Source organism: Caretta caretta, chromosome 7 (genome assembly GCF_965140235.1).
Source record: "Caretta caretta isolate rCarCar2 chromosome 7, rCarCar1.hap1, whole genome shotgun sequence".
NCBI classification, from domain to species: domain Eukaryota; kingdom Metazoa; phylum Chordata; order Testudines; family Cheloniidae; genus Caretta; species Caretta caretta.
The window spans coordinates 49767892-49793196 of record NC_134212.1 but is presented as its reverse complement, the minus strand read 5'-3'; the positions used below and the strand labels follow the sequence as shown (position 1 = coordinate 49793196).

The 25305-nt window shown below is 44.1% G+C and overlaps 1 protein-coding gene across 1 annotated transcript; it reads left to right on the top strand.

Moving 5' to 3' along the window:
* The first annotated feature begins 21 nt into the window (after positions 1 to 21).
* RBM5 (RNA binding motif protein 5) lies at positions 22 to 24559 on the top strand. The gene is made up of 25 exons (XM_048856523.2): positions 22 to 155; positions 419 to 482; positions 2231 to 2426; positions 4159 to 4326; positions 7145 to 7214; positions 7692 to 7765; positions 10247 to 10330; positions 12386 to 12446; positions 12621 to 12686; positions 13136 to 13296; positions 14029 to 14126; positions 16714 to 16801; positions 17061 to 17138; positions 17240 to 17312; positions 18010 to 18095; positions 18474 to 18552; positions 18801 to 18892; positions 19453 to 19614; positions 20258 to 20404; positions 20483 to 20554; positions 21174 to 21353; positions 21569 to 21643; positions 22763 to 22860; positions 22944 to 23073; positions 23974 to 24559. Exons 2-25 carry the CDS (start codon positions 466 to 468, stop codon positions 24097 to 24099), a joined length of 2481 nt encoding a protein of 826 aa, XP_048712480.2. The 5' UTR covers positions 22 to 155; positions 419 to 465; the 3' UTR covers positions 24100 to 24559.
* Positions 24560 to 25305: the final 746 nt, after the last annotated feature.

Genomic DNA, 25305 nt, shown 5'->3' with positions numbered 1-25305 from the left:
TTCCCGGCATGCCGTGCGGCTGAGGGGGATTGCGCCCGCGTAGCTGCTGGAAGCTTCCAGGCGGCCGGCGCGGTGCATTGTGGGCAGGAGACGGTGAGCTTCCTGGGCGCCATTTTACGGAGCGGCAGAGAAGGGTCGGCAGAGCTTGCGAGTCGGTAAGTGCGGGTAGCCCGGCCTTGAGAGCCCCCCATCACCTCACTGCCTGGTAGGGGCTCCCCCCTCCCCGGCCAGCGCTGGCCCTGACCCGCGCGTTTGCGGAGCTCCTCCGCCCCCAGTCCCGCGCGCTGGTCCATAGCACCTCCCTCGGCCCTTGTCCCGCGCGCTCCCGAGTTCCGTAGGTCTCGCGCGCCGCTCCTGAGCGCCCTCCATGCGCGCTCCCGTGCGCGCGGTCTGACACTATTTCTTCTTTGTCCCTTAGGCTGATCGTCCGTGTGTCGGGCTGGGAGGCTAACTGGCCGTGGGACCATGGGCTCCGATAAACGGTAGGTAGCGCCCTCCTCGCGGGAGAGCGATCGGTGGTGCCCGATGAGCTCCCCCTCTCGGCCCTGAACGTAGGGCCGCGGAGGGCAGGCACTGGGAGTCCGCCGCCGAGCAGCCGCCCAGGCCGCTGGCAGCTCCCCGAGCCGGGCCCATCCCCGAGAGCGCGCCGATGGCTGAATGAGATCTAAATCCGCTAGTTTATGGGGAACACCCTTCTGCTCTCTTTAGGGCTTAAGCAGGACTTATTCTCACGCCAATACGTAGGGAAATGCACTTGTTATAGGGCAAAAAGAAAAGGAGTACTTGTGGCACCTTAGAGACTAACCAATTTATTTGAGCATGAGCTTTCGTGAGCTACAGCTCACTTCATAAGTAAATTATAAATAATTAAATTGGTTAGTCTCTAAGGTGCCACAAGTACTCCTTTTCTTTTTGCGAATACAGACTAACACGGCTGTTCCTCTGAAACCTGTTGTTATAGGGCAGTGTTCCTCAGCATCCCGGGATTCACGAGAGGGGCAGGTCACAAGCCAGTGAGAATTTTATTAGAATCTAAAGCAAAGAAGATTGCTCCCTCAAAAGGAGAGAAGCCTGTTAACAGAACTACGTGTTAAATTGGTACTAGTTTGGCATTGGGTTCTTCTATATGGGCTATTAGGAGGGAAGTCTCTAGCGGCATTTAAAAAAAAGCTAGCTACTGGTGCTGGAGAGGGTGTGACTATAGTAATCTTTATGTGCGGTGGGGTTCTAGAGGAGCACATTATGGGGCAGGGTTAGTGGTGAATACAGCTCAATAACTGGATCTAGTAGTCTTAAAGAACCATTAGGGTGTCTTAAGTTTTCAAATCAGTAAGACCTTTTGAGAATACTCTTAGTAGCAGCTTTGATTAATTAGGAATTGGAAAAAGAAAACACCTTCCACTTAGTATAATAGTTTAGCCATTACTGCTTAAAATGTCAGATGATGTGGACCCTCCACATTCCTTGTACATGTGGGTTGGAGGAAAACAGTTCTGGAGAAGCAATCAGTGCCACCAAAATAATTGAAATCACTCACTGGCAGTGAACTTGCTTTTCTCTCTGAAGGAAGTAATAAAAATAGTATCAACTCTTGTATTTGAAAAGTAGTCTCCAGTTGATGTGACTGGTTTATATCCAGTTATCACATTTTAACCTGATAAATATTTTTCTACTAAAAACCTTAACGTGAATGTATTTTTGGATTTCGGATCTCTCATCTGAGCGATGTTTTGTACCTGTTTTATTGAGGCTTGGTGACCTATACAAAATTGTTTATCTAAAAGAGTTTATTAGAAAAATAGCAAAAGGTTATCAGGGTTGTTATCAGAGGTGTTTGGAAGAGACCTGTTAGGTTGCCTAATAACCTATCTCTGTCAATGCATTTCTCATCTGTATATTTTGTTACACACATTCTTCAATTTACACATTACTGCACTTCCACATAATGTGTACATTAGTGTACTCTCCATATGTACAAGAGCTTCTCATCCAAATTTGACCATTGTGTTGTTGAATAATCTGATGCTACGAAATGGAGGAGTGGGTGGTAGTTGATTCATTTTTGGCAGTGTTGTATCTTATTTGGTTAATTTTGAACTGATAACGCTAGAATTTCCTGAGCTGACACAGATGATATGGTATTGAAAGTAAACTGAACCATGGCATTTCCCTGAATTGCTGCTTTTCCCTGAGAGAGAATTCTCAAACTGAACAAACTACCCTTTTGCAGTGTGAGTAGGACTGAACGGAGTGGAAGGTACGGCTCTATCATAGATAGAGAGGATCGGGATGATCGGGACTCTAGAAGCAGGCGAAGGGATTCTGATTACAAGAGATCCAGTGAGGAGCGCAGGAGCGAGAGATATGACGACACCCGGGACTATGACACCCGGGACTATGACACCCGGGACTATGACAGCCCTGAGGTAAGTGAAAACATTTGCATTCACTCAGACTGTGAGTGAATTTTTTAATAGTGTTCTGATAACACAGTAATTAGCATAGTATAGATCTTGCCACTTGTCTGTAGTAATCAATGAAATGTCTTGCCATTGCAAGTACTAATCAGATACACAATTAACTTGATTAAGTGTCTTAGTTGGATATTTTCTGTTTGGCTAAGAGTCCAAGGTAGCTGACAACAGAAAATACAACACAATTCTACCTTCCTGTAAACAGGCAAAAATTGAGGATCATAAGTAACATATCTAGCAAACTATTAGTGGTGAAATGTACTGGCCTGAAAAGTTATTGATGAGCATCCAATTTCTTCAAAACTTGTAACCCTAAATATAGTAACACATTCTTATTCTTGATTTCATAGAATCATAGAATATCAGGGTTGGAAGGGACCTCAGGAGGTCATCTAGTCCAACCCCCTCCTCAAAAGCAGGACCAATCCGCAATTAAATCATCCCAGCCAGGGTTTTGTCAAGCCTGACCTTAAAAACTTCTAAGGAAGGAGATTCCACCACCTCCCTAGGCAACGCATTCCAGTGTTTCACCACCCTCCTAGTGAAAAAGTTTTTCCTAATATCCAACCTAAACCTCCCCCACTGCAACTTGAGACCATTACTCCTTGTCCTGTCCTCTTCCACCACTGAGAATAGTCTAGAAGCATCCTCTCTGGAACCACTTCTCAGGTAGTTGAAAGCAGCTATCAAATCCCCCCTCATTCTTCTCTTCTGCAGACTAAACAATCCCAGTTCCCTCAGCCTCTCCTCAGAAGTCATGTGTTCCAGACCCCTAATCATTTTTGTTGCCCTTCGCTGGACTCTTTCTAATTTATCCACATCCTTGTAGTGTGGGGCCCAAAACTGGACACAGTACTCCAGATGAGGCCTCACCAATGTCAAATAGAGGGGGACGATCACGGCCCTCGATCTGCTCGCTATGCCCCTACTTATACATCCCAAAATGCCGTTGGCCTTCTTGGCAACAAGGGCACACTGCTGACTCATATCCAGCTTTTCGGCCACTGTCACCCCTAGGTCCTTTTCTGCAGAACTGCTGCCTAGCCATTCGGTCCCTAGTCTGTAGCTGTGCATTGGGTTCTTCCGTCCTAAGTGCAGGACCCTGCACTTATCCTTATTGAACCTCATCAGATTTCTTTTGGCCCAATCCTCCAATTTGTCTAGGTCCCTCTGTATCCTATCCCTCCCCTCCAGCGTATCTACCACTCCTCCCAGTTTAGCATCATCCGCAAATTTGCTGAGAGTGCAATCCACACCATCCTCCAGATCATTTCTGAAGCTATTGAACAAAACCGACCCCTGGGGCACTCCACTTGACACTGGCTGCCAACTAGACGTGGAGCCATTTCCTGGCAGAACTGATAGGTTCACTTTTATGGAGAAGGCATTATGAGATGATAGAAACCAAATCTGGTTTTAAACAACCACTTCAGAGCATCCCTAAGGTTTCCAGTACAGTTTTTATTAGTCGTGTAAGACCCACTCTCCTCAGGAATGGAATTTCGCTAGTTACTTAAGATACATCTCTTACTATTTCTTTGGAATTACCGTCTGATTGCAAATTAAAGCTCCAGGTCTGCTGGAGCTTGTTCCAGTTTTGTTAGGATTTCTTTTTCTGTATTGGGTGATAAGGTTTCTCCATTAGCAGTGTGCATGTTTGCTAATCTGGATATTCACTCACCAGAGGGACAGGGAGAGGGAGCGTGAGAGACGGAATAGTGATAAATCAGAAGATGGGTACCATTCTGATGGTGACTATGGAGAGCACGACTACAGGAATGACATTAATGATGAGAAAGAAAGCAAGACCATCATGTTGCGTGGTCTTCCTATCACTGTTACAGAAAACGATGTAAGTATCCAGAGAAAATGGCTTTGCTTACCTAGGCTACCAAGAGATCCAAATTGGTTTGGTTTACTTATGTCTAAGGCTAAGATTTTTGTCATGGTAATTTTAATAAAAGTCATGGGCAATAAACAAAAATTCACGTAAGCTGTGATCTGTCTGTGGCACTTGCTGCTGTGGCTCCACTGTTTTTCCTGCCGCCTTGGTGACTGGGAGCTGTGGGGTTCTGCCTCTACCCGCAGCAGCTGGGAGCTGCAGGGTAACCGTATTTCCCAAGGAGAAAACGGGACACCTCCAGCAGCTCGCCTGAGGGGGGCCCCCCTTTCCCCCTGCGCAAGGCTGTCACCCTTTGCTGGAGCCCTGAGAAGGGCCCCCCTCAGGAGTCTGTCACCTGTCGCTGGAATGTTGCAGGGGGCCCCTGCTGGCTGCCAGCTCCAGAGTCCAGCAGCCCCTGGGGATGAAGCAGAGAATGTCAAGGAGGTCAGGTGACATCTATGACATAAACTTAGCCTTACTTATGCCATATTAAAGGTACAATTTATCACTGCCTCTTTCCTGAAGGTTGCAAAGATAACAATCCTATCTTGAAGGGCTGGTTAATATTTCCATTATTAACCTTGGATTTTGAAGGGGTTTAAACTGTAGCTGTTGTATATTAAATAAGTGAAAGGGTCAGCTAAGGCCATGTGTGCCTCTTTAAAATAGAACTATCTAAAAATAAGTCTTTTGCATGTGGTTATTAGCCACCCCTGGCTAAGGCATGGAAAAGATGCTATTAAGTAACTACTTACAGGGCTAATTCTGCTTATTTTTCTTTATTTACTTTTCCATAAATTTAGGGAAGACGCAGCTGACATAGATTTTTTCCAGGGGCAAAATATGGATTTATTTTCCTGTTTTGATGGAGGTCGAAGATAATGTGTTGGCTGTTTTACACCAATTTACTTATCTTCTCAGCCTGTTAAGAAATCTCTGCACCAGCATAATCTGTCAGAACAGCTCTTGGAGTGGTAAAATGGCTGCCATAATGCTGATGGGAGTACAAGGGGGCTTGGTAGCTAGATTTTTTTTTTTGATAACTCTCGAGCCTTTACAGTGTTCATGCAAATTCCAGTAGTCTTTGGAGGTGATGAGTTATCAGTGTTCTTTTATCTCTTCTGTTTCTGCCAGGTTGGCCGGGTAACCAAAATAATCTAATCCTAATACCTGTTAAAATAATACCAAACCCACAAAAGCAGAACTGTTCATATTTGATTTTTTAACCAGACTACATCTGTAATTCTGAAGTGTCTGTTCTAGTAATGTCTCCCTGGATTATTAAAACCAAGATTTTTGTGTGTGCCACTTTTACTATTTAAATTTTTGCATTTCACTTAGCTAGGAAAGTAGTGACTAGCCAGTCCAGTTTATTTTCTGATTTTCATGACTAGTCTGATGCTATAGTGGTTAGTTTCGATGTGAGTATATATATGCTTTGTATGAAACAAACAAGTCATTTTATAAAATTTCAGTAAATGCTTTTATTTAAGTTTGATGTTTATTTTATTCGAATCCTGAATAAATGGTGTGTGAAATTGCTACTTGTTCTGAGGCATTTAAATGGATTTAGCTGAGCTGTATTGAACAGTTTTTAAATATTGATTTGTATGCCTGCTAACAGCTAAAATGACTGTAGTGTAGTTTCTTTGAATAATGTTGAGTCATTTAGAATCAGAATTTAATTTGAACAAATCTTTAATGTGTAAGTAGGGCTTTTAATTTATGTACTAGTTAGTCATATTTTGTTTTGTTTTGTTTCCATTTTCCAAAATGCAACAACTGCTGCTATACAAATTTGCAGCCCTTCCCTTGTGGTTAGGGAAGACAGTTGCAATGGCTATCTTTATTTGTTTAATTTTTCTTTGGCATGTTGATGTATGTAAAAGTCAGCTCCAAAGGACACCACTGTCAACAATAGTCAACCATGGGTCAGTTTGACTTGCAAAGCTACAGGATGGCCATGTACTGTCTTTGTGCTTTGTTGATCAAATCTGCCTTTGGGTTTCCCTGTACTGTAAGGGCTGTTCTTGAGCTGTTACATATCTTTCTTTTGAGCCACGTTGGGATTTCTTTCATCTGCTTTTAATACGTTTTCTAACGTTTCTGCCAATAGTAACCTTTTTCTTCACCCTTCTGGGGAACTTCTTACTAATCTGATGGTTTTTTCATCTTTCTCGTTGGGCATTTCTGGAGCTTTAAGCAGGTTCAGTACAGTTGAGGAAGTGGTGCCTTATTAACCTGTTAGCCTTGTTCTTTGATGTTAGTATTCTGCACAAATCCCTTTCTTCCCCTTGAGAGAATGTGAAGAGAGTAGGTCAAAAAGAGAAGGTGGCTGCAAGCCAAGATCAGTATTTAAATAAATACCCTTCAGTCTTCTGAGTTTGAGAGAAAGGGAGACAGGTCTAGCGATTTTGCAGACAAGAGTATTGTAGATTATATCTTGGATTGCAGATTCCTGGGGGCAGAGACAGTCGTCTTGTTCATACAGCATCTGGCACCATGGAGTCCTGGTCCATGACTGGATCTCCTAGACAATACTTAAATACAAATAAGGGGAGAATTGGTTGGGTGTAGTAAGTATTACTTTTCTTAAATTAGTTCCTACACAGAGGTGGTACTTCTCTCTCAGTTCAGTCTAAAGTAAAATCAAAAGTGTGATTTTGCACAATGATTCTCATTCAGAGTAAATATTTGGGGTGGAAGGCTGCAAATCAGTTCACAGTGAGAAAAAGGATATTTGTCAAGATTTGAAACTTTAACTGTCTGATGACTAAACTCCATACAGATTCGAGAGCTTATTGAGTCCTTTGAAGGCCCTCAGCCTGCAGACGTGAGGCTGATGAAGAGAAAGACAGGTGAGTGCTCTAATCTGACTGTTGGTGCCATTTTCCTCTCCCCTCACCCCCAGACACACAAGAACATCCAGAATTACCCCAAATCTGCAAGCACACAAAACCAAAATAAAAGGTTTGCCATGGCTAAGGAATGTGGCCTTTTGATAGGTTTTAGATAGCTGAAGAACACTGTAAAAGACCTCTGTCTTCAGGGATTTTTGTTAAAAGGTATCGGTAAGTAACACTAGCGTAAACCCATTTGACAGTTATGTAGTCTGTTGCATGGTTACCTTAAACATGGATTCAAATCAAGCAAAATGTAGCCAGTTAAGGCAGCTTGGTTCCTTGCCATGGCAAAATAAGCAGATCCCAGCAGTTGACGTCGCATTTGTAAAGCTGCTTTATCATGACGTAATGAAGCAGTTGGAGAGAGATTCACCTGTTTTAAAGGAACTGACTAACACAAGTATCCCGTCTATATCTGAATGCTGTCTCTAGGTGTAAGCCGTGGTTTCGCCTTCGTGGAGTTTTATCACTTTCAAGATGCTACCAGCTGGATGGAAGCCAATCAGGTTGCTTCACTCACCAAGTCTAGATATTCCTGAAAATGGAACAAGTCTGTACAGTTTAAAAAAAAAAAGAAAAGAAAAGGAATAAACAAAAGGTGGAAGGAGTGGTTTGTTCCAAAACAGTGACTTAAAAGAATAAAGGCTTTGTATATATTAAAATTAGTAACAGTGGAACAAGGATAGTATGAGGAGAAAAATAATTGGCTATGCTGAACCACCCCTGGTTAAACAAATAGGCATAAACCACTGCTTTAATTGTGTGCTGGTGTTTTAATTATATAGTACAGTTCTAATTGGCTCTTAAAACTCTTACCTAGACCAGTCTTCTGAAACATCCTTCTTTATTCCCACCTGACATTTCCCATATCACTGTTGCCATACAAAGTACCAGACCTTTTAAAAGGAGTGCAGTAGTAACGTTGAATATCTGCATCACTGGTACTAGCCCTGAAGGCACTGACATTTGATTGTAAACTGACAGACCCTAGCTCCCTCTCTAGTGGGGGAACTCTTTATTGGAGTCCATTCAAATCATGGGACCTGCTAAAGGCCTCTAGAAGCTCAGTTCTCTCAAAGTGATATTGTGTATTTCTGGCCTCTTTTCTGAGAATAATAGGAGCTGAAAACCAGAATAGATAGTCTGTTAAAAGTTCATTCCATTTTACAATTAAGTTTTCCTGTTACACTGCACATGAATGGGAATGTTTAGTTCTGCTGCATTTTGATATTGGTTTTCAGTCCTTGCAGCAAAATTCATCAAATTGCTCTCCTCACATTGAGTCAAAATATAATGAGAGCTCTTTTTGTGTGGTTAGAAAACCATTAAAGTTAAAAGGGAGGCACACGTAATATTATAGTCCTTTATTTTTAACACTTAAGAAAATTAAATTCATGTTGGATTTTGAGACTTCTTGTGTCAGTAATCAGAAGTCACAACATGTAGCCTCCTAGAGTAGAGTGTCATGCATTTCATATCATAGCCCCACAGCAACAAAATGTTCAAGTCATATTTTCCTGACATAATGTCTATTGCTTGCAGCATATGCACCAGGACTACTGGTGGCAAGAAATTAACTTTAGCAAAAAAAAAATTTTAAAATCACCCCAGTTTTAATGTATACAAAGCTGTGTTAATGTATTATTTATTGAGATGGATACAATCCAAATTCACTCCGAAAGAACCAGAGCCACCCTAGCAGTAGGGAAAAAAGTAGTTGAGACTCCCCAGTGGCCCTGCTGCTGACTGTTAGACGAAAAGATGATGTATTGTAAAAATGCGAGCATCTTTGTTTCATATGTGTGCATATCCAGCGAGTACTGGGCCCTCCAATCCTCCCTTCTGCTCACAGGACAAGATTAGCTTTCTCCTGTCTAGCAGTACAGAACTTGAGCCCTGTTCATGTGCTACACCCTAGATCTGTCAGATCCTGTTATCAAAAGGACTGGTCCTGATGTTTCTTTAGTGCCTGTATAATAAAGCTTAACCCTCATTTGAAAAAAAAGAAATTGAATAAAATGTCTGGGGTTTGGCCCATGCTACCTCAACACATGTCCCTGGGGCCACACTTAAAGAGGCAGCTGAATTAACTGTTAAGTTGTAAGCCTGTAAATGGCCATACTTTGAAAGGGCACTCTGTATACATAGGGTTCAGAAATGATTGAAGCTCAGAACCTTGGCTGCTGAAATAGATTAAAACTCCCAGCCCCTTTGTAATGTCACACTCTTGACTGAGAGGACACTGATGAAAGCAGTATGATCTCTTCTTACGCCTTGGAGAACTTTACTCGCAGTCTAGTTACTCATTTTGAAGAGAGTTCCTGGCTGTCTGAATGAAGAACACAAACCTCTTACACAGGCTTTCACATGAACTGGTGCATTAGTCAAAGGCATCCATTTTGAGCTATGTTTCAGTTGATGGCATTTATAATCCAACTTCTAAGAAGTCTAAGCAGGGTCTCTTTGGGAAAATTACTGTATTTCCAAGGGACACATCCTGAAGAAAGCACTTGAGGGGGAAAAAAGATTCAAAATGCTATCATTTAAAGCTGTAGGTGTTTGGAGTAGGGTAAGAAGTGAAGCAGTAAGGACACGGTTAAAAAGCTGCTCAGTGGTATACCAGAAGTAGAAATACTTGGGTGCAAGAAACTCCTAAAATCTGGCGATACTGAATGCAGCAGGTTTAGGACTCTGTCTCCTTCGAGACACTTCCTTGTTCCATGTCAGCGTTTAGTATTTGACAGCTTGGTCAACACTCCCTGATTCCGTTTACCTTTATTCCACATCCCATTCTCTTACTGCCCACGTCCTCCTCTCTGCAGGATTGGATGGGCAGAGCGTAGGTGGCGGTGGTTGGTCCTCCACGTCCTCCCCATATGTTGTCCATTTAATTCAGGAGCACTGATTCCTCCGAAGTGTGCTCTGCCATGGGAAAATGGACACGTGTGCCTCGATACAGGGATAACTTAAACCTGCTTTTCTTGCAGAAAAAACTGGTGATTCAAGGGAAGCAGATTGCAATGCACTACAGCAACCCGAGGCCTAAATTTGAAGACTGGCTTTGTAACAAGGTAAGATGTATGGTTTCTGCAAAGAGTTCTAATCAACATTGGGGTTCTGTTCTGTTTACCACTGTTAATGATATGGGCAAAGAGGTATGTTAACCTTGCAGATGTTGCCAATTCACGTGAGATCACATGATACTAAGGAACAAAATAAGATTAAAATGTGTCATCTCTGGGGCCAAATAAAACGAAACATAGATCAAATGAAAGGGAGGTGCTCAGTCAAGAGAGACCTGGAGTGACATGGACAGCAATTCACAGATTATGGTCAGAAGGGACTACTATAAAGTGACCTTCGTACACAGGCCATGGAATTTCACTCAGCAGTTCTAGCATTGAGTCTAGTAACCTGTGGCTGAACTGGAGTGTATCTTTCAGAAAGGCATCCAATCTTGATCGAGGATTTTCGGTTGAGTATCTTGGCATAGGATTGAGATGAGCTAATGGGACTCTCATCTGACATCAGATTTAAGAATTCGTCAGCTGAATTCCATATTTCCTCTACTATAGTAGAGGTTGAGTGCTAATGTAGGATATGACCGCCCTAACCCAGTACTGAATTATATTCAGTAGTAAATATTCTCATGTTCTTTGCTGAGCCCAAAGTGGAAATGACCCAGCAAGAACAAAAACCGGATTGCTCTGTCCATATTGCTTCCCAGCCTTGTACCCCCATTTTAATAAAACGCTATCTAAAGGGGGTATGAGTATGACTAGATCTCTGGCCCGCAGGCAGGATGTTGTAGCTGAGCAGCCTCCAGGGTCACACGTTTGGCAGCATGGCATTTCATGGCACTAAAGAAAGCTTCCATTCATATTTATCTTTTGTTCCAAGTTGCACAGCAAATAGCATACAGTTTAAATGATGTATTTAAGACATAGGTCACTAAACTAAATTTGATGTGTTGGTGGTTATAGCCGATCTGTCTAAGCAGCAGTTATAGTAAATCTGTTTCCAGTCTCTCTTAATGCTGATGTAACTTTCTGTGACGCTTGTGTAAATAACAAGTCTTAAAATGGTAATCTGCAGGCCAGATTTCATTGACCCCACCCATATGGGAGCTACTCTGATGCTGCTTCGCAGCAAGATGCCTGCCTTGAGCAGGCTAGGCTAGGCTCAAATGCCAGCTTTTAATGGAGAAACTAAACTTTCAGATCTTTCTGTTGCGACATGTTTGTGCCCCCAAAGAACCATTCCGATCACTCTGTGGAGCTCAGTGGACCAATCTTTGAAACTTAAAATATTTTGTCTGTTGTCTACCCGCAGCAGTGTTGAGATGGGTTGATTCCATGCAAGCTTTACATCACTCTAGCTTGTTTCTTGTCTCTTACAGAAAAGAAAAGGAGTACTTGTGGCACCTTAGAGACTAACCAATTTATTTGAGCATAAGCTTTCGTGAGCTACAGCTCACTTTAGCTCACGAAAGTTTATGCTCAAATAAATTGGTTAGTCTCTAAGGTGCCACAAGTACTCCTTTTCTTTTTGCGAATACAGACTAACACGGCTGTTACTCTGAAATCTTACAGAAAAGTTATTCTCAGCTGTCTCTGGCAGTTATACGAGTTAACCATATGGAGACCTGGGTTGTACCAGCCAGTGCTTGCTGCCTCTCATTTACCTGTGCATGCTGTAATCTGCAGTGGAGACTGGACTGCCCAAGACCAAGCTGCCAAAACTCCATGGCAAATCAAACCATGTCTAGTTAATCAGGAAGTAAGCAATAGTAGCACATTGTGGCCTACCAGAGAGGGATGGCTTAGCGTGGCAGTCATGAGCCTGTAATAGTAGTACATGGATATTTTACATGTCTGGGATCATAGACTGGAGGCTATCAAATACCTGAGTAATTTAATTTAAGGTAGAATCACCTGTTAACAACTGCTGTTCTAATACTTTGTGGCGTAGCAGCTGTGATGCATCTTAAATCTAATCTGGCATGTTCAGTCTCTTTGACTATAGCATCATAATGAAGATATACAGTACCTCATATGGACATTTCATAGCATGCCAGATAGGGTATGAACTCTGTAAAATCTCAGTAAAATTGTTTTGTCCCCTAGTGCTGCCTTTACAACTTCAGGAGACGGTTAAAATGCTTCCGCTGTGGAGCAGATAAATTTGGTAAGTCACTTTCAGCTTTTTGAGCACATTTTGTTACGTGGAATATTTCCTGTCACAGTTGGAAACTAAATGGGATCACAGGTCCTAGGCTGGCTCATTAAGAGTCTGTTTTAACTATGAGTGAGAGGTCCATGCTGTATGAGTAACAGCAATTTATTCCTCTTTCCTGTGAAGATTCAGAACAGGAGGTACCACCTGGATCAGCAGAGGCTGTTCAGTCTGTGGATTACTACTGCGATAGTAAGTTAGTGTTTGTGCTTTTTCTTTGACTTCATGTGTTAGTATGATCTAGCAGGAGATACAGCAGTGCTAAAAATCCTCTCTAGTGTCTGTGTTGTACTATGTATTTGGGACCCACTTCCTGTTCCCTTTTCAATGCAGGTTGTTCAGCGTAGTGTGCTCCATGACGCATGTTCGTTAGGTATGACTTATAGCAGAAATTCAATAATGTGTGTAGGCAGGTTTTATTTGCATGTAGCATAAAACTTTGGAAAAAAGTTACCCCCCTTCTCTTCCTAGATAAGAGAGATTTCTCGTAAATTTTCTTTAAAAATAGTCATTTCTTTTTGCTATTTAAGGCCTAATGCTGAGGGACCTTCCAACAGCTGTTGGTTTCATAATAACTAAAAGTATTGTGAGGAGTATTTATGACTATAACTGTTGTAACTCTTTGCCTCTTTCTTCCTCAGCTATCATTTTACGAAACATAGCTCCCCACACAGTGGTAGATTCCATCATGACTGCACTGACTCCATATGCTTCGCTGGCAGTCAATAACATTCGCCTTATCAAAGACAAGCAGACCCAGCAGAATAGGGGTTTTGCATTTGTGCAGCTGTCTTCTGCAATGGTGAGATTTTAATAATGCACTTTGATTTAAAAATGTGAAGGAAGCCTTGTGAGAAGTGCATTGCCAACGTGGGCTAGTGACTGAAGTGAGGAATTAGGACCTTGGCTGCTATTTCCTGGTTTGCCCGGTTCACTGTAACAGTGAGTGTATCACTTAACCATTTGCCTATTTCTGCATTATCCTCATGGTGGTGAAAAAGCACCTAGAGATCCTTAAATGAAACATGTACATACAGGAGAAAAGAAAGCTTTTTGGTATTGGAGGGTAGGATCTGTGCTCTGGTTTCTGTAGACTAGGTTTGAATCCTGATCATGTCTACTAAAAACAGGTAGTTTAGTCTCAGATAAGTTCCCTGTGGACCTCATATTACAGACCATTTTGACCAATTGAGAATTGAAGAGCCAGGGGTTTTGCAGATCAGGAAGAAGGTACATTGACAAAGCTGCATCTGGGAGTCTTTCAGAGCTTGTCCACAGACCATGGTTTTGATCAGTGCAGTCATCTCTCAAGAGCACTAAATCTACCCTTATGTAGTATGAAGGGAGTGGGGAAATGTTTGTATTCTTAGCTACTTGCAAATAGTATGTGCAATTGCATGTAATTTATCCATCTTTTCCTTAGAGTTTGGCACTTTTGATACTTAATTGGGATGAACACTACTGAATCTTCAATAATACCTTGCTTTTTCAGTTGGTAGCTTGTACTGTGCTGACAGGTATTTTCTCTTTTTAGGATGCATCTCAGTTGTTGCAGATTTTACAAAGTCTTCAGCCACCATTGAAAATTGATGGCAAAACAATTGGTGTTGATTTTGCAAAGAGTGCCAGAAAGTGAGTTATAAGCACTTAACTTTTCCTAACTCTGTTAGGGCCTTGTCTACACTACAAAGTTTTGTCGGCAAAAGTTATGCCGCTTTAATTAAAGCTTGTTAATTAAAAACGCTGTTGCATGTCCACACTAGCTCCTTGTGTCAGCAAAGTGCATCCACACTAACAGCTCTTGCATCGACACAGAGAGCAGGGTGCTTTGGGAAGGGGTTGCAGTGCCTCATGGTGCAGGTACAGCATCACATGATACAGGTTTCTTAATTCCATTGTTCCAGGGGCATACTAGTATATTGTCTGCCACTTTTTCAACTGAAGGGTTGAGGGGAAGGGAGAGACAGCAGGCTGACCGACTTCTCACAACCCCCAGTGCCCCCCATGTCAGCCCCTGGCTGTGCTCGGCAGGCACACCTATCTCTCCCGAAGCAGCTGTCTTTGTCTGCCTGCCTATCATAGAATATTAGGATTGGAAGGGACCTCAGGAGGTCATCTAGTCCAACCACCTGCTCAAAGCAGGACCAATCCCCAACTAAATCATCCCAGCCAGAGCTTTGTCAAGCCTAACCTTAAAAACGTCAAAGGAGATTCCACCATTTGCCTAGGTAAAGCATTCCAGTGCTTCACCACCCTCCTAGTGAAAAAGTTTTTCCTAATAACCAACCTAAACCTCCCCCACTGCAACTTGAGACCTTTACTCCTTGTTCTGTCATCTACTACCACTGAGAACAGTCTTTGGAACACCCTTTCAGGTAGCTGAAAGCAGCGATCAAATCCCCCCTCATTAGTTCCACAAACTAAACAATCCCAGTTCCCTCAGCCTCTCCTCATAAGTCATGTGTTCCAGTCCCCTAATCATTTTTGTTGCCCTCCGCTGGACGCTTTCCAATTTTTTTACATCCTTTTGTAGTGTGGGGCCCAAAACTGGACACAGTATTCCAGATGAGGCCTCACCAATGTCGAATAGAGGGGAACGATCACGTCCCTCGATCTGCTGGCAGTGCTCCTAGTTATACATCCCAAAATGCCGTTGGCCTTCTTGGCAACAAGGGCATGCTGTTGACTCATATCCAGGTTGTCATCCACTGTAACCCTTAGGTCCTTTTCTGGAGAACTGCTGCCTAGCCAGTCGGTCCCTAGTCTGTAGCGGTGCATTGGATTCTTCCATCCTAAGTGCAGGACTGTGCACTTGTCCTTGTTGAACCTCATCAGATTTCTTTTGGTCCAGTCCTCTAATTTGTCTAGGTCCCTCTGTATCCTATCCGTACCCTCCAGTGTATCTACCTCTCCTCCAAGTTCAATGTCTTCTGCAAACTTGGCGAGGGTGCAATCCACGCCATTCTCCAGATCATTAATGAAGCTATTGAACAAAACCGGCCCCAGGACCGACCCTTGGGGCACTCCACTTGATACCGGTTGCCAACTAGACATGGAGCCATTGATCACTACCCGTTGATCCCGACAATCTAGCCAGCTTTCTTTCCACCTTATAGTCCATTCATCCAGCCCATACTTCTTTAACTTGCTAGCAAAAATACTGTGGGAGACCGTGTCAAAAGCTTTGCTAAAGTCAAGGAATACCACGTCCACTGCTTTCCCCTCATCCACAGAGCCAGTTATCTCGTCATGGTTTTGTAGTTTCCTCCAAATTCTCCCACAGCCTCCTCAGCTGCAGGGAACGGCATCCTGAGCAGCTCTGTCAGCTCTCCCTGCTGAGGAATGTCACAGCAGTTCTTCCCTCTCCACTTTCTAATGCAGGGCAGAACAGGAGCATTCCAGGTTAATGGTTAGTTTCCAGAGCAGCATGCTCAGCTGTCGGATACTTCTGGAGCTTTGAAAGTGGAGGGGTGCGTGCCTTGCAGGGCAGCAGAGATCAAAACAGTGAGCAGAGCAGTCACGGCAGGCATTGTGGGATACTGGTGGAAGCCAGTTATGTCAGAAACAAACAGCAGTCTCTACATCGATGCTTTGTCGCTTTTACTTTGCCGCAAAGAGCTTTATGCCTCTCGTTGAAGTGGTTCTATTTTGTCTGCAAAACAGCAGACTTTTGCTGCCAAAAGTAGCTTTGTAGTGTGTACACCTCCCCTGTTTTGTAGACCAGGCCTAAGACTTGCAAGTGTCATCATGGCCTTTGCTGTTAGTACAACATTCTGTTTGGGGAAATGGCTCTGCTCACTCAACCAGTGTCTGCTGTTGCTTGTCCATCATATCACATGAAGCGAAAATACGATCATCAACTCCGGCTGCTTATTCCTCTGCATTTCAAGCCCGTCATTGCCACTGCTACTGATTTTTTTTTTACTGATTTTTTTTTAAGAGATGCAGAATTATTTCCCCAAAATAATTTCTGTTCAGTATTTCTGGATTGCAGTTGTGAGCCTCAAAGTAACTCCCCTGTTCCCCCAAACTTGCCAGGCTGCACTTTAGCCGGCTGGGACATCTTAGAGGGTGTTTGTAGGTATCTTTAGAGATCCACATGTATCGTGGTCAGTGAATCCCCTTGGAACAATAGAATACAGGGAGATTTCCTGCACGGAGGCTGACCGAGAGAAAGCATCACTTGCTCATTCTTGTGACTTGATCTTCCTGGTTTCAGAGATTTGCTTCTCCCAGATGGTAACCGGGTCAGTGCCTTCTCTGTGGCAAGCACAGCCATCGCTGCAGCTCAGTGGTCATCTACCCAGGTAGGATTTGGTGGGGAGGCTTCCATACACTAGCACGTTACTTTTGCTAAAATGAAACTAGAGAATTCTTAGTCCCGCTAATGACAGTTTAACATTCCTGACTTGGCTAAATGGAGATACAGAGCAGAGTACTAAGGAAGGAAATGGTCACTACAGTTAGTGAGCTTGTTGGCTTGGATACAGTATTAGCACGTTTTAGAAACAGTGAAATAAAGGAACTGACTTGTCTCTGATGAAAACTCTCTGCTGGAATTTGCAGCCTCATAGCGGAGAAGGAGGCACCATTGACTACAGCTATCTCCAGCCAGGGCAAGATGGTTATACCCAGTATGCGCAGGTGGGTAATGTTGATTAATGTTGTTAACCGTGTTTACTCGTTGTCTGAGGCAAAAGTCTGTTCAACTGGATGCTTACTTTGTCATTTGCTTCCCTTCACAGTACTCGCAGGACTACCAGCAGTACTACCAGAGTCAGGCTGGAGCGTTGGACACAGAAGCAGCTATTATATCAGGTAATATCTTCTTTACATTTCCGAGTAGCTCTTTTTTGGGTTATGTGAGTTGTGTAGCAGTATTAATCTCTGCAGAATCAAGTGAATCCCATTTAGTGTCAGCAGTTCTAGCTGATTCTGCCATTTGGAATAAAGGAGTCTCTGATCTCCAGTAAACCAGGGTGGCCAAGGTCTGCTCAAGATGGAGCATGTAGGGACCTCTAGTCTCTTCTGGTTGCAACTCATTTAAAATGGAGGGCAGCTATGGACTCCCCTATAGAACTCAGATATGCATTTGTCTCAAAGCCACACCTGAGCTGCTCCAGCCTAATCTTTGATGCCAGCAGCTGTTGTTTACCAGGAATTACTGTTGCATGTAGGCAAGGTGGCTGCCTTCTGGCATAGTAAATGCGTAACATTCATGCTAAGAAAGATCCTGCATGTATTGACCATGCTGTATTAACTGTTCCATTCCCAGAGAGTCTGTTTATATCTCTTTCTGTAAAGAAAGTATTTCTCCGTCTGTGTAGATTGAATTATATGCCCATTATCTCTGACAATTCTCTGAATGCTCTTGCCCAAGGGGACTATTGGAGGTGATAATGGGAGCTGATACACGCTTCAGTAAGTGGAATTACTCTAGCTCTGGCATGAGGTGCTGTCCCAAGAGTTCCAGGAAATAAGTTCACTGACCAACTGACAAACTATACATTGGCAGGTGCTCCAGTTACTACCACTACAGCAGCTGTTGTATCCCAGAGTCCTCAGCTATATAATCAACAGCCCAACTCTCCTGACTCTCCGGTAAATATAGAACTTTGTAGAGCTCTTGCAACTGACTTTCTGTGCAGGCAGGGTTGGAATTGATCATGGGGCATTCCTGTGCTGCTTTGCAACTGAGCATGTAGCAAAACTGGGGAATCATTTCTTCCTAAACTTTAATCTCTCTGTAGACTGAAATTAGTCTATCGGGAACTTTTAGTTACAAAAGAGCAGCTATCTGCCATTCTTTCTACACTGGCTTTGATTCCTCTCTTTGAGAGAGAGAGAGAGAATATATAGAGCACGTGGGTTAAGAACAGCTGGTGTGCATACTAATATGTTGCTAGTGGCTGGCTTTGCTGGTCTTGATTTCCATGGACCCTGCAAGGACATCCTGAATGAGGTTTCTATTCTTTCCAGACTGAAACAGCACAGCCAAGCACCAGCACCCAGGCACAGTCAGCTTCTCCAACTGGTGTGGTCCCTGGCACCAAATGTGGTAAGCAATGCTGAGTCATACTTGTTGGCAGAAGCACATCTGTGATTGTGTGGTAGTAGATAAATATATTCCCTTGATTTAGTGTTTCCTTCCCATGTTGTTGGCAGTGAAGCCATCCCTGGGGGTAATGCAACGTGTGTTGATGAGATGGCAGTGCTTTATAGCCTTTTCTATCCTTGTAGTTGCTATCATCACAGTTGTCTTAACTGAAACGAAAAGGTACCTGTTTCAATTCTTGATTTTTACAGCTGTCCCTGACACCTCTACCTACCAATACGATGAGTCTTCAGGATATTATTATGATCCCATAACAGGGCTCTATTATGATCCTAACTCCCAGGTAAACGCAAGTTCTTCCCATCCATCCTAATTTTTGAGGTCTGTTAGTTTCATGCCCCATCAACTGTGAGTGAAACTGACATTCTTGGGAGGGGGGTAAAATAGTGAATGCTGCGCACTCCCTCAACAGTGATTCAGGACTGTTGTCTGTTCCCGACAGTGTAACAGTTTTTCACATTGCTTTTTTTTCCCCTGAACAACCCATATGAGTATAGGCCTCTAACTATAGATCCTATTGGTGTGACTTCTAGCTCTGCAGAATCTAGTTAAACTTGTCTAGCTCTGGGCTTTAGTGGGGTTTCCCAAAAGAAATTGTGAAGTAGAGGAGAAGGTTCTTCCTGTAATGCTACCTGGTTAGAATGCATGTGGTTGCAAGCAGGGGATTTAACAGGCTGATACCTGGTTGACCACTTTGTGGAGATTTGGGATACTGTGAAAAACTCTGACTCAAATCTAACAATCTGAATCTAACATTCCTCTTGGTTGGGGAGTAGCAGTTGTCCCTTGTACACTTAGCTTATCTCAGATGGATAACTGTCTGATTTTTCACTTCTCCCTCAGTATTACTACAATGCCCTAACCCAGCAGTACCTTTACTGGGATGGCGAGAAAGAGACCTACATGCCTGCTGCAGAGGGTATAACATACCAGCAAACTAGTGCACCTTCCAGCAAAGAAGGGAAGGAGAAGAAAGAGAAACCCAAGAGTAAAACCGCTCAGCAGGTGAGGAGAAGAAAATCAGATCACAGCTGGGATGGGAAATCTGTGAGCTTTTCTGGAACTGTATGGTCACATGTAACCTCTTAAACTCAGGGTTCTTTTTGAAGCAGGGGACATCTGGGTTGAGCCATTTGGATGGGTAGCTGCACCTCAGAGTAGGCATAGTAGAGAACTGGGGAGGAGTTGGAAAGTTTTGTGAAAACCAAGGAGTTCTAACACAACAGGAGCACCCCACAGTCTTTGACTAGCAGCCTACAGGGGCTGGTGTCTGGGCTAAGGAGGTAATTGTAAGCTGTTGTTTTCACTGTAGCTTGAGTCAAAGCTGGTTACTAGATTTTGCTTTCCTGTAGCTTGAGTCAAAGCTGGTTACTAGATTCCTCAAAGACTTTCAAGTGGCAATGGGTAAATTTCAATTCTGGCATACTGTAGACAGTGAAAATTCCTTTTCAAAGAAAAGCACTGTAAAAGTGGGATGATGATATGATCCCATAACAGGGCTTTATTAAGATCTTAAAAGATCATAGGGTCAAAGTGTGTGTGTCACCTCCTACAGGGGGTAGAGATGTTGGAATGACTAGATCCAAAGTCCCAGGAGGCATCGTGCAAAGTGAGTTGTCTGACTCAGTCCCTGTTGTCTGTGTTTCAGATTGCTAAAGACATGGAGCGCTGGGCAAAGAGCTTAAACAAACAGAAAGAGAATTTTAAGAATAGCTTCCAGCCACTCTGCTCCAGGGAGGAAGAAAGGAGGGAATCGGCAGCAGCAGATGCTGGCTTTGCTCTTTTCGAGAAAAAGGTAGTCATGTGGAGGAGCGTGGTTACAGAGCAGGGCAAGCTGTGCAGAGCCCAGAGCTCATGTCTTTCTCTTTCCTAGGGCACATTGTCTGAGAGACAGCAGGTCATGCCAGAGGTGGTAAAGAATGGAGAGGAGGAGAATCCACTCAAAGTAAGTGTACACACACTCAGCTCATTCCCATATTGCTGCAGCTTTGGATAATGCTGGTGGGAACATGGCATCCAGCTTTTATCTGAGTGTCAGCTGATACTGTTCTGCTTTGAAGTCCTGGGGTCCTTTGTGCAAAGGGATAGGCTCAGGTAAGGGTCCTGGCACTGCAGACAGTTTTTTAGTTAGTGTTGTAGCAGACCAGCTGGAAGGAATAATTAGTTCTTCCAGGGCTGCTGCATTCCCACTTCTAGGATATGGTTAGAGCCCTGTGCGGATATAAAATTTGTATCCGCATCCAGTCCACAAACATGGTCCGCAGATTCCACATCTGCAGATATAAAATGGATGTCCGTGGATTTGCAGGACTCTAGATGTGGTGTCCCTGATGTTAAGCTGTGGAACTACCTTGAAGAGTTGTGCCCATTGGGGAGGGCATGAGATCTTGCATGATGTTGTTGCCCTACTCTTGTCAGGAAGTTTGCGGGTGAGGAGATGCACTTCCTTCAGTTGTGCCCATTTCTGAGATACCCACTCTTTAAACTGAGGATCTTGCCACCTGCTGCAGTTGCCTTCCTGTACAATGTTCCCTTTGCTAATGGTGGCCTTGCCTGCCTTCCAGCGTGGCCTGGTGGCTGCCTACAGTGGAGATAGCGATAATGAGGAGGACCTGCTGGAAAGAATCGAGAATGAGGAAGAGAAGCTGACTGACTGGAAGAAGCTGGCCTGTCTGCTGTGTAGGAGGCAGTTCCCAAACAAAGATGCCTTGGTCCGACACCAGCAGCTCTCTGACCTGCACAAGGTAACTGTTTGTGGGAGCAGCTCCCATCTCTGAGGTTGCAGTGTTTTACAATGGAGTTAAGGTACTGTGGCACTGCTTGTACTAGAAAGCTTTGCTTTCCAGAAACCACCAACATCTGTTCGTCAGGTATACCACCAAGGTGTTACTGTTCTAAAACAGCAGCCATGTGGCCTCCTTGAGCATCCTCCTAATGTGATGTACTTCCTTTGACACAGCAAAACATGGATATCTACAGGCGATCTAGGCTGTCGGAGCAGGAACTTGAAGCACTGGAGCTGCGTGAGAGAGAGGTCAGTGGCCATGTGGCAAGACAGGATCCAGAGATGAACATGCATTTGTGATGGATGGGATGTTTCTTTCCAGTTCCATGTCACCAGCTGGGGATAACCAGGAGCTAGATTATCCTAAACATCTGCCTTGTGACAAGCTTGGGGGGCTTTCCCAGTGAATAAGACCTGAATATTCAGGTGCTCATAAGTTCTGTTTATCGGGGAAGGGAGGGTGGCTTTTTCACTCTTTGCTATACAGCAGTATTTTTATATATGGGCTCCCACGCTGGAGGTAGTGACCCTAAGGTGGTCTGGGAAGTGGGGGATCTTAGCAACTGCAGAGCTCTGTTTATTTTGCCAGGACTCGGGAGGGGAGTAGCTGTGTCCTCATTGCCCTGCTAGTCGCACCCCAGTGTAATTACTCCCTGTGCCACATCATGTTATGCTCCAGGGATGCACAGCTCCGACATCTTGAGGAGCCAGTTTCCTTGATCCTGCTTGTCCTGCTCCTCACCATGATTAAGTGTCAAGTCCAGGGCATAGTGCAAGCACTAGGGAGGGGAGAAAAGGAAGCCCTTCAACCAAACCAACCCTCAGTTTTAGTGGAGTGACTATAAACTGCATTTTGGTCATGATGCAAAATTTGAGCTGGTGTGGGTGTCACAGGTGGAGTATGTGAGAGAACCTCTGTGCTAATGCAAAGTCATCAAACACACGGCTCCTATCCTCTATTTACTGCTAAAAGCTTTTCAGAATGATAGATTCCTATTTGTGGCTTTCTGTGAATCTTCCCAACTATCTTCCGTTCAGTTGGCAAAACTGCCCAGTTGAATAGACTGGGTATTTATGTGCAGAGAAAAAGTGTTTCCTGTTAATGTTCAGCCTGCTCCAAAAGCAGCATCTCTAATGCTTGTACTTGGTATTATAGACTGTGAAAGATGAGGGTGGCTTAAACAATTAACCCAGAACTTGGTGCACCTGCAGCTGTGCAAACCAACAGTAACTTGTAGTATTCTGAGCACCTAGCTCTTGCTGTATCAAAGTGCCAAGAGGGAATTCTTTGACTTTGGGTGTCTGGTGGAGTTGGCATCCCACTTACAGCCATTTGCACTCAGTCCTACAGAATATATCTCATTGCAGATGAAATACAGAGACAGAGCTGCTGAACGGCGAGAGAAATATGGTATCCCGGAACCCCCTGAGCCGAAGCGCAAGAAGGTGTTTGATGCTGGCACAGTGTATGTATTTGCCAGGCACTGTAGTGCCTTTTTAGAGTACATAACAAGCTTTCCTAAATCTAATGGTTTATTCTCTTGTGTAGGAATTATGAGCAACCCACTAAAGATGGCATTGACCATAGTAATATTGGCAACAAAATGCTTCAGGCCATGGGCTGGAGGGAAGGTTCGGGACTCGGAAGGAAATGCCAGGGTATCACAGCTCCCATTGAGGTAAGCATGGTGGAGGAGGAGAGAAGGTACTGGCTGTATGATCTGTTGGCTTTGCTAATTACAGTGGAGGCTGTCCCGAGCAATTAGATGCCCTGAAGAAGTACTTTCCTGACAGTTGGAGCAGAATATGCTGCAACTAAGGTCTGAACTGGCATGAACCCCCAGCTGTGACACCCCTCCCCAGTCAGCAAGGATCTGCACCATTGTGGGATTAGGGCTCCTGAAACTGTCCCGCAGCTGTGTGCACAGGATGACATACATGTAGTTTTGAAAAGCTGTCTAACAGGAAGGTAAACTTGTGCATGTATGTAGTGCAGCAGTCAGTGTTGGGGTCATGGGTTAAGTTAAGGGCTAGAACAGTTTGCACTTCACCAAATTTACTGTAATTCAGAATCTAGTTTTCTCTGACTTTAAGATGACATGAAAGTGGGCAAGGCTAGAGGTGCTTATCCCATTGTACTGCTCCAAGGTGCGTCACTTCTATGCACATGGTTCTAACATCTGTTCTGATTCTATTAGCGGGGCTGCGTCTGCCATGTTTTCTGTTTTGAATAGCAGCTTGGCTAATGTGTCAGGCACATTCCCTCATCCTGTTACAGCGTGTTTCGTGGCAGCAGGTCAGCTGTGTACAGGTGAAAGCTAAGCATGTAGCTCTTGCTGTATCTGTGGACTGGGGGCCCTTCCCAGAGACAGGCCTCCTAGTAATAAATCTACTAGAGGGACTTAAATAGCTGTTAAAAGAATGCAACAAATCTCTCATCTCCCCTCTCTCATAACCTGATAAGTATTGTACTTCCCACTGTAGTAGATTCCCTTAGGTAGCGAGCATAGGGATTTCTGTAGTGGGTGTGGTGTACAGGATACTGTGCACCCAATCCTAAAGTGCCTGTTTCCTTCCAGGCTCAAGTGCGCATGCGAGGAGCTGGCTTGGGAGCTAAGGGGAGTTCTTACGGAGTCTCCACAGCCGACTCGTACAAGGATGCAGTGCGGAAAGCCATGTTTGCTCGCTTCACTGAGATGGAATGATGAGTTCCACACCCTCGAGGCTTACGAGCTACCAAAGCACTTGACTTGTCTGTTACCTGGAACTGACTGTTAAACCTTGGGACCTTGGTGGCAGTGCTGTATTCTGAGTATGGGTTAGGATTAACCATTTCATTCCCTTGGACTGTCTTCCCTTCCACCATGTAGCTTCTATGAGGGACTGTCTGAATTGCTATACCTTCATGCTGGGGAGCTCGTGGCCAGGCCAAAGGGGATGCTGCATCTTTATACATTCTTGTACATAGTGTAATATAATGTACTTTGAGTTCAGAGTGCGTAGTGTCAATGTCACTCCAGGTCTCTGGAGCAGGTGAGGGATGTGTTAGCTGTGGTTTGACACTGTCTGTGCTCTCCTTTGTTGTATTGTCTTGGTTTTTTTTGGCACAACTTTCCTGTATATTTTGTATGATATACCTTTGTATAGACTTTTTGAAGATTTTGATTCTAGTTGCCAGTTTGGCTTCTTTCCACAAGAAAAACACTCAAAACTGACCCTGTTCACCCTCATGGGCTCAAATCATCCTTTGTAGCCTGTGCTGGATTCTCACCATCCAGCTGTAGAGCTTGATGCAGCTACTACTTATGAAGCTGCAGAGGGTGGGTGCAGGTTTCTGGGCCTCTAGCATGCTGCACTCTGGAATGGGTGGCTCCTGACATAGGAAGGGTGAATTAGCCACACCCCACTTGGGGCAGGCCCCTTCCATGCCTTCAGGCTGCTTGGGCTGGGCTTTGCATTTAAGGAGCCCCTGGGTTTCCAGAAGTTCTAGTGGCTTCGGAGGAGATGCTCTCCAGCCCACTGTGGACACCAAGCGGCTTTCCCTGCTCTTTGTCAAGCCCCATCATACCACACCCCATGTTACTGCTCCAGCTTATCTTCCATAAGCCAATGGACAAAGGTTCCAGCCCCCCTGCCAGTGAATCCAGTCTTTAAAAAGGGCTACAGCCGTGACACTGCCTCTCTTCTTCCCAGATCTGTCACAGCCCCAGGGCTCTGTTTGGGGGGGTGAGTGGCCGAGTTGGCAACTTATGCTCTGGAATTAAGTCTGGTTGTGAAGAAAAACTACTAATGCAGCACCATGTATGTACCTGGGTCTGCAGATAGCCTGGAATGATAGCTCTGAAAGCTTGACCTTCCCCAGCTTGTCTCTACTTTGTATTGACTCTGAAACCTAATGTTGGCTGTCAGTG